The sequence below is a fragment of the Macrobrachium nipponense genome, chromosome 17 (genome assembly GCF_015104395.2).
Source record: "Macrobrachium nipponense isolate FS-2020 chromosome 17, ASM1510439v2, whole genome shotgun sequence".
Classification (NCBI taxonomy): Eukaryota; Metazoa; Arthropoda; class Malacostraca; order Decapoda; family Palaemonidae; genus Macrobrachium; species Macrobrachium nipponense.
The window spans coordinates 84,832,989-84,842,988 of NC_087210.1; the positions used below are offsets into that span (position 1 = coordinate 84,832,989).

Genomic DNA, 10,000 nt, shown 5'->3' on the forward strand with positions numbered 1-10,000 from the left:
ATGAGCGGAGCACTGAGGTACAACATTTTTAAGTGATTAAGAAGTCTACGTAGTAATTTAACACGTTGCTTCAATTAGCTATGCATAAGACGACATTATTATGAAAAATAAAACTGGGTGATTTAATTAATTTATTATATAAAACCATTCGCCCACTGCTGTACATTTTTTCTTAAACTGACACATTTGGGAATAATGATATGCGTATTTGAATAACTTACAATCCTTTATGCATAAGTTATTAATCTAATTCCTTCCGCCATTTAAGGTCACTAGACGAAAATACAGTATATTAGTCATCAGGTTAACGAGCTCATTAGGACGGCGAGAAACAAGTCGTTCGCTTCGAAATTTGAAAGTCTGATGCATTTTTAAAAGTCTTCCTTCATTATGGCACACGTCAGATGGACATCTGTGATCCAAACATTTTTTTTTTCTCACAGAAAAACTGTTTTTCCACACAGACACGACTTTTGCCGAGCTGGTTTCGTCTTCCGACGGTCCCGGTAAGGTGCTGACGTGAGCGCGGTTCCTTCTCAGGTCGATTGAGTGTTGTCGTGTCCCCTTCAGATTCGTTACGAAAAGTGTTTTTAGTGGGTGTGATTTCTTGAAAAAGTTCCGTTCAAGAAATAAGGCCAGTCAAACACGATCCGTTCGTCCAATAAAAAAAAAACGATCCATTCAAGATAATAAGGGCAGACAAAAACGATCCCTTCAAAAAAGTTAAAGTCACACAGAATCAATCCGTTCAAGAAAATAAGGTCAGGCAAAAAGGTCTGTTCAAGAAGATAGGGTCAGACAAAATCAGTCCGTACAGGAAAATAAGGTCAGACAAGAACGATTTGGTCAAGAAAATAGGGTCACACAGAATCAATCCGTTCAAGAAAATAAGGTCCCACAGCCCAGATATTCCGTACAAAACTCAAGTCCCTTACACATTCCCTGATATTATATATATATACACACACACACACACACACACACACACACATATATATATATATATTTATATAGGAAATAATACATATAGATATAATTATAGATTATTATATAAAAAGAAAACAGCCCAACCAGACGAAAATTAATCCACAGCAGCAGAAACTTACGGGAACGTAATCTGTTGTTCATAAATACTGACAATATTCTACCAAAAATTAGATCGTAATATGGTGAAGTCCATTTTTTTTAATAATGTGACCTTTTAGTTTTTTCTAAGTGCAGACACAAACGTGCAAAAACCCTTAATGAGTGTTAAAAAAAGTGGAAATTAATGATGGCAAGTCTCCCATCTCGTAAGATGGGACGTTGTAACGACCAGGGACCACGAAAGCTGGGAAAAAGTTCCAAAACTACACGGAAACTCGTAACTTAGTATCCTCAATCAAAAACGAGAGTCTTCTGCACAAAAAACATTAATTTGAAACGGTTTTATACCACAAATGCAAACTTGAAACGGTTCTATACTGAAAGTGCAAATTTAAAACTGTTTTATATTGATTGAGCAAATTTAAAATTGTTTGTTACTGAAAGCGCAAATTTAAAAGTATTTTGATGAGAGTGCAAAGTTAAAACTGTTTTGTACTGTAAATGCAAATTTAAAACAGTTTTGTACTGAAAGTGTAAATTTAAAACTGTTTTGCAGAATTAGAGACTGACTTGCGAATTAGATAATAAGTTATTGGTATCATTCATTAGGTTTGATTTATTTTTTTCATTACAGGTTGACTACTACAATAGGTCAGGTCAAATAACTACTCGTTGACCTCTAGGATGCTTCGTCGGCTTCCAATAATCTGCGCCGGGATTATCCTCTTTGGCCAGGTATGAACTTTGCGAATATTTTGAATATTGGTTAAAAAAAAAAAAGTGCTAATGCTCCAATTCTATATGCCAAGCATGCGTGACAGTTCTGGTGTCAACATTGCATTCCTTGAAAGGAAACAAAGATTTTAGGTACTTTCGCAAAAATGAAAATTCTGAAAATATTTCTCCTGGAAAATATTATTAGCATCAGTAGAAAAATAATTTTCAATGCCCCAGCTCTATAACGAAATTTCTGAAAATATTTCTCCTGGAAAATATTAATAATATTGGTAAAAATATAATTCCCAGTGCCACAGTTCAAATACGAAATTTCTGAAAATATTTCTCCTGAAAAATATTATGAACATCAGAAGAAAAATAATCCTCAATGCCCCAGCTCTAAAACGAAATTTCTGAAAATATTCCTCTTGGAAAATATTATTAATATTGGTATAAAAATAATCCCCAATGCCTCAGTTCTAAAAGGAAATTTCCGAAAATATTCCTCTTGGAAAACATTATTAATATTGGTATAAAAATAATCCTCAATACCCCAGCTCTAAAGAGAAATTTCTGAAAATATTCCTCTTGGAAAATATTATTAATATTGGTATAAAAATAATCCTCAATGCCCCAGCTCTAAAGAGAAATTTCTGAAAATATTCCTCTTGGAAAATATTATTAATATTGGTATAAAAATAATCCCCAATGCCTCAGTTCTAAAACGAAATTTCCGAAAATATTCCTCCTGGAAAATATTAATAATATTGGTATGTGAAAATACTCCCCAATGTCCCAGCTCTATATGACGCGCATGCGTGAACAGTTCTGGCATAACATTCCTTGAAAGAAAACGATAAAATCAGCTCCTTTCGCAAAAACGACAATTCTAATGGGATTCCTCCTCCCCAGCAGCAGCAGGACGCCCTGGCCCAAGCGCTGTTACCAGACTACTGCAGCGAAGAGGTGATGATTGCACACATCAACAAAAAGGGCAACGCAAACATCCACCACGGCAGCAAGATCGAGGAGATCCCAGCGCTGACCACGGGGAACCACCGAGGTCTGACGGAGGTGGCCAACTACTTCGGGATAACCTCTCCGGAGGACGTCGCGAATTTCGACGACTCGGTGGCCGAGTGCTGCAAGCAATCGGACGTTTGTCGGGAGAGGGGGGGTTGGTGTCTGCCCTCGTGGTTCAAGTGGTTCTTCCCCTGCTACGACGATGCTCTGTGTCTGGGCGCCGGCTCCTATGGCGGCTGCACCTGTATCTTGCGTGAGTCTGAGAATAGTCACTTTTGTAGCCGTATCTTGCGCGAGTCTGAGAATAGTCACTTTTGTAGCCGTATCTTGCGTGAGTCTGAGAATAGTCACTTTTGTACCTGTATCTTGCGTGAGTCTGGGAATAGTCACTTTTGCACCTGTATCTTGCGTGAGTCTGGGAATAGTCACTTTTGCACCTGTATCTTGCGTGAGTCTGAGAATAGTCACTTTCGTTTGACGCGAATTCCTTGCGAGGAGGCAATGCTTTCTCTTAAAAAGTGTGTGTGTATGTACTATATTTATATACATATTTAATAATAAACAGGGTGTCCATAAAGTCCCAGTACCATCACAAGTATTAATTGCTTGCAATGGTACTGGGATTCTATGGACATCCTGTATATACAGTATATAATTTGATAAATATATACGTAAATATATATACACACATATATGTATATATATGTATACACCATATGTAAATGGTATTAAACATTACACACACACATACACACACACACACACACACACACACACACACACACACACACACATATATATATATATATATATATATATATATATATATATATATATATATATATATATATATATGCTTAAAAAATCACAACAGATGTGCGTGACGTCAGCACATAATCGAACACCTGTCATTTTCCTGTGGTATTCGCTTGTGTGTGTGTATATATATATATATATATATAATCATAATATATATATATATATATATATATATATATATACTTTCAAAGTATAATACCACAACCCCAAAAAAAAAAAAACCCCCCCGTTCCTAATCAGCTTTGGTTCCAAATCCCCTGTGGTACTCCACAGTAGTTATACTAACCACCCTTCCCCCAGAATAAAAAAAAAAAAAAAAAAAAAAATACTTCAAACCACCGAATCCCAATCCTACGCCCATTTATGACATCCCCCTCCCTTTCTCTGATCCCTTCAGCGACTTCGGCATGTCCGTGCAACGGCACATGCACGTATGACGGCACGTGCAAGAGCGGCTGCTCAAGTACGGAGAACTCTATCCGGATAACTCGTTGCGGCGCAGATCCCAGCGAATGCGGCTGTTGCGTCCGTAAGTAGAATTGATTATTATTATTATTATTATTATTTTATTATTATTATTATTATTATTATTAATTATTATTCAGATGATGAACTCTATTCATATGAAACAAGCCCACATTATTATTATCACTATTATTCAGAAGATGAACCCCTAATCATATAAAACAATCCCACATTTTCATTATTGTTATTGTTATTATTAATCATTATTCAGAAGATGACCCCTATTCATATAGAACAAGCCCTCATCATTATCATTATTATTCAGAAGATGAACCACTATTCATATGGAACAAGCCCACATTATTATTATTATTATTATTATTATTATTATTATTATTATATTATTATTATTTATTATTTTATTTTTTTTTTTTTTGCTCTATCACAGTCCTCCAATTCGACTGGGTGGTATTTATAGTGTGGGGTTCCGGGTTGCATCCTATCACAGTCCTCCAATTCGACTGGGTGGTATTTATAGTGTGGGGTTCCGGGTTGCATCCTGCCTCCTTAGGAGTCCATCACTTTTCTTACTATGTGTGCCGTTTCTAGGATCACACTCTTCTGCATGAGTCCTGGAGCTACTTCAGCCTCTAGTTTTTCTAGATTCCTTTTCAGGGATCTTGGGATCGTGCCTAGTGCTCTTATGATTATGGGTACGATTTCCCATATCCTTCTTATTTCTATTTTCAGATCTTGATACTTATCCATTTTTTCCCTCTCTTTCTCTTCAACTCTGGTGTCCCATGGTATTGCGACATCAATGAGTGATACTTTCTTCTTGACTTTGTCAATCAAAGTCACGTCTGGTCTGTTTGCACGTATCACCCTATCCGTTCTGATACCGTAGTCCCAGAGGATCTTTGCATGATCGTTTTCTATCACTCCCTCAGGTTGGTGCGCGTACCACTTATTACTGCAAGGCAGCTGATGTTTCTTGCACAGGCTCCAGTGGAGGGCTTTTTGCCAACTGAATCATGCCTCTTTTGTACTGGTTCTGTGCAAGTGCCGGGCATTCGCTTGCTATGTGGTTTCATGGTTTCATTTTTCGTATTGCACTTGCTACATATGGAGAGATGTTATTCCGTCTATCGTTCTTTGAACATATCTGGTTCTTAGGGCCTGATCTTGTGCCGCTGTTATCATTCCTTCAGTTTCCTTCTTTAGCTCTCCCCTCTGTAGCCATTGCCAATTGTCATCGCTGGCTAGTTCTTTAGTCTGTCTCATGTATTGTCCGTGCATTGGTTTGTTGTGCCAGTCCTCTGTTCTGTCTGTCTTTCTCCTGTCTCTGTATATTTCTGGGTCTTCGTCTACTTTTATTAGTCCTTCTTCCCAAGCACTCTTTAGCCACTCGTCTTCACTGGTTTCAGATATTGCCCCAGTGCTCTGTTTTCGATGTTGACGCAGTCCTCTATACTTAGTAGTCCCTCCCTCCTTCCTTTGGTGTTATGTATAGTCTGTCCGTATTTGCTCTTGGGTGTAGTGCTTGTGTATTGTCATATGTTTTCTGGTTTTCTGATCTATGCTGCGGAGTTCTGCCTTCGTCCATTCCATATTCCTGCGCTGTACTGATTACTGGCACTGCCCATGTGTTTATGGCTTTTATCATATTTCCAGCAGTTGAGTTTTGACTTGAGTATAAACTTGAGTCTCTGCATATATTCTTTCCATGATCGTTGTTCCTTTGCAATCTCTTGGATAGTTTTAATCCCCATTCCTTCCATTATTCCCAGGTATTTGTATCCTGTCTTCATCTATGTGTTTGATGTTGCTCCCATCTGGTAGGTTTATCCCTTCAGTTCTCGTTACTTTGCCTTTTTATATGTTGACTAAGGCGCATTTTTCTATTCCAAACTCCATCCTGATGTCCCCAGATACAATCCTTACCGTCTGGATTAGGGTATCTATTTCCTTGATGCTCTTACCATACAGCTTGATGTCGTCCATGAACATCAGATGGTTGATTCTGTTGCTCTTTTCTTGAGTTGGTACCGGCATCCATCTTCTGTAGCACTTTTGTCATGGGAATCATGGCTACTACGAAGAGTAGTGGGGACAGTGAGTCGCCCTGGAAGATCCCTCTCCTGATATTAACCTCTGCTAGTCTTATTCCAGAGCTTGTAAGTATTGTATTCCAGTTGTGCATTGTATTTTTGAGGAAGCTGATGGTGTTTTCCTCTGCCCCATATATTTTCAGGCATTCTATTAGCCATGTGTGTGGGATCATGTCGAAGGCTTTTCTTATAGTCTATCCATGCCATGCTTAGGTTGGATTTTCCTTCTCCTACTGTTCTTCATTACCATTTTGTCTATCAGGAGCTGGTCTTTTGTGCCCCTACACTTCCTTCTGCCAGCCTTTATGTTGGGGGGGGATGGGGGATGGTTTGTTTCTCCTCCTTAGGTAGTTGTATAGCCCTTTCAACGCTGATGATACCTGTTAGTAACGCTTCCACATCTTATTGGTAGGCAGGTGATAGGCCTGTAGTTACTGGCTATATTTCCTTACTCTTGTCTTTTTGTACTAAGGATGTTGTTCTGTGGTCATCCATTTGGGTGCTTGGGGATTTGAGATACAATGCTGGAGTTGTTCAGCTATTCGTGGGTGTAGGGCCTTGAAGTTTTTGAGCCAGTATCCATGGACTTCATCGGGACCTGGGGCTTTCCAGTTTGGCATTTTCTTTTCGTTGGTGTCTGACTGCGTCTGTCGTGATCTCTGTGAATCTTTGTTTTATTCTCCCTGTTTCTTCTTCCTTGACTTCCTGGAGCCATGTTGCATGTTTGTTTGTGTGATACCGGATTGCTCCATATGTTTTCCCAGAGTCTCTTACTTGGTTCGGCTTCAGGAATTTCTGGGTGGTTGTCTTCCCCTCTTAGGTGGCTGTATAGTCTTTTCTGGTTGGTTCCGAATAGTTTGTTCTGTTGGTATCCCTTTATTCCTGTTCATGTACCGTTGGATCTTATGTGCTTTGGCCTTAAGCCTCTGTTTTACATCTATGTTGTGTTGTTTAGTCCCTCTCTTGTACTTTGTATTCTCGTTGAGTTCCTCCTTTGTTTTCTTGCTTCTTAGCCTTTTTTCTGCCATCTCTTTCAGTTTACTCAAGTCAGATCTCATCACCATGATTTGCTTTTCCAGGCGCCTTTTCCAAGGAGGTTGCTGTTTTGGTTTCTGTTGGGTTGGTTGTGTGGTGTTGTGTTCGAATCCCCATCAGTTCTGCTACTAATCTTGCTCCTGCCTCTAGTCAAGTTATTTGTTTCTGTGATACTGGTGGTGTGTATTATACCCATTATTTCATTGACCTCACTTGTTTTCTCCCTTAATTTCTTGGTGTTGTAGGCTTTCATGGAGGGGATCTTTATTCTCTCTGTGTCTGGCTCCATCCATTGTTTAATCTTTTCTACCCATTCCCGTCCTCTCCGTTACTTTCGTCGGTGTTTCTTCGTTTGTGTCGTTGTTTGATACCTCATCCTCCCTGTCGTTTTTTCTGTGGCATCGTCTATCAGTTCGTCTTCGTGTAATTCGTTGTCGTGTGACATTTCCCTTTCCAGTTCTTCTCTTTCTGTTGGGGAGAGCCAGTTCTTTTTCTTTATGTTCCTTACTTGGTCTGCCAGCCTCTGCTCTGTTTGGGGGGTGTTATTCCTCTCATTCCAGATGTTGACCAATCTTCTTCTATATCCTCTCTCCGTCGGGTTTGCTTCTGATGTAGCATCTCCATATTTCCTTATTTTCTTCTCTTGTCCATTTCTTCCTTTTTGCCTCTGTAGCTCCAATCTCAGGCTGTTGATTACTCTCGTTGTGGTGATCAGTTTGCTGGATGACGACCTCCAAGTACCTGACCGCCTTCCTTCCCCTTCACTTGGGTTGAATACCTGGTTGCCGGACGAAGCTCCTCTGTTGCCAGAGGTTCCATTTACGTCGTTGTCGTTTATTCCTTCATTTCTTTCCATCATTGCTGAGTTTTTGCTATTTAACCCATAGCTGGACCCTACTCCATCAGGGATAGGTACTCATTTACGGCTGAGTAGACTGAGGAAATTATGGTAAAGATCCTTTCCCAAGGAATCAACGCCGAGGAGAGCGGTCACCCATCCACGACTGACCAGCTCCAATGTTGCTTAACTTGACGTAAGTCTATTGACGACCTAACCCACTCCTCCACGCGCCACATTTTATTTATTTATTATTATTATTATTATTATTATTATTATTATTATTATTATTATTATTATTTAGAAGTAGAACCACTATTCATATGGAAGAAGCCCACATTAATTATTATTATTATTATTATTATTATTATTATTATTATTATTATTATTATTATTATTATTATTAGAAGATGAACAAATATTCATATGGAAGAAGCCCACATTATTATTATTATTATTATTATTATATTATTATTATAATCAGCAGATACTAATCAACAGTGTGTTCGTTTTAAAGTAGTTCAACCTCATACCTAACCAACTACAGCATTCGGCAATTCGCCCCTTATCACGATTGAGACTAAAGGCAGCTTCATTCATCATAAGTGGAGACTTTACTATGCCCACAAGTGTTGCATCAATTTAGGGTTTTGATTCATCTTGGACGATTAATTCCAATTAGTCGTTTTCTTTGAACCCTGGCAGAATGTAGGGGGACGTGTGGAGAGAATGGCCAATGCAGGAAGTTCTGCAATTTCCTGTGGGAGACTCAGATTGGTACTTGTATGGGCTCCTCTCAGTGCAGATGTTGCCAACGTGAGTATGACAGTAACGTTATTGTTGTTGTTTATCGTTGCTAACGATACCATACCGGGCTAGGATATAGAATCCACGCCAAAGGCCAAGCGCTGGGACCTATCGAGTCATTCGGCGCTGAAAGGGAGATAGAAACTATAAAGAGGTTGGAAAGACTATGAAAAAATAGTTAGGAGAGGGTGGATAGCAAGACGGAAGAGCGAGAATATGAATAAAGGTACAATCTTAAAGGAATAAATGGGGTGGGTTGCTACAGTGCCTCGGGTGAGGTGCACTGACTACACTAACACCCTACGGAAAACATACCGCGCTGTATACTGTGTTCATCTCTTTGTGGCATACTAGAAAAGGCTTCACTTCTGTATCAACTTTTGTAATATTTTGACAATAAGCCGCCAATAAGTATCAGTTCATTTCATAATAAAAAAAGTTAATTATTGTGATACTAAAAGAATTACGTTTAATGAATGCTTCTTACGATAGTATGTTATTTTGCTTTGTGAAGATTTACAAAGTTTATATTAGGAATGGTACATCTCTAAAAATTCAAAAATTAGCGTAAATATTACATGCAAGTTCAATCGCATTACTAACTAGATTTTCATAAGATGAATGGAGATTAGACTTTACTAGATATCTGCTTTGCATCAAAAACACCGTGGAGAGAGAGAGAGAGAGAGAGAGAGAGAGAGAGAGAGAGAGAGAGAGAGAGAGAGAGAGAACGTTTCCACTCGTAGACGTAGAGAAAGGTTTAATAAAAAGACATGACGGTACTGGGAACAAGCAGCATAAAAAGGACTCAAGCAGCCGGCTATTCACAAAGACAGGGTTGCAATCTGTATAAAGAAGAAGAAAAAGAATGAATACTCAATTCTCTTCTTCTTCCCCCCCCCCTCTCCCCCCAGGGTGCGAGGGAACTTGCGGAGGCAACGGCACCTGCAGGAAGATCTGCCGACAAACGGAGTACCAAGATGGCCCCTGCATGGGGACTACCGGCTGCAAATGTTGCAAAAAGAAGGTCAATGGTACGGTACCGAATAGGCTTACTTGGAATTTTCATCATTTAAGAAAAAATTAAATTGCCCCTCGG

At 39.1% G+C, this 10,000-nt stretch overlaps 1 protein-coding gene across 1 annotated transcript in view; it reads left to right on the forward strand.

Annotated features, from left to right (window-relative positions):
• The first annotated feature begins 489 nt into the window (after positions 1 to 489).
• LOC135196089 (keratin-associated protein 5-2-like) overlaps positions 490 to 10,000 on the forward strand; it is an 11,031-nt gene continuing 1,520 nt past the window's right edge. The window contains exons 1-6 of the mRNA XM_064222543.1: positions 490 to 540; positions 1,721 to 1,821; positions 2,719 to 3,079; positions 4,043 to 4,174; positions 8,800 to 8,910; positions 9,816 to 9,935. Of these exons, the coding sequence (XP_064078613.1) occupies positions 1,771 to 1,821; positions 2,719 to 3,079; positions 4,043 to 4,174; positions 8,800 to 8,910; positions 9,816 to 9,935 (775 nt within the window). The 5' untranslated portion in view covers positions 490 to 540; positions 1,721 to 1,770. The remainder of the gene's footprint in view (positions 541 to 1,720; positions 1,822 to 2,718; positions 3,080 to 4,042; positions 4,175 to 8,799; positions 8,911 to 9,815; positions 9,936 to 10,000) is intronic.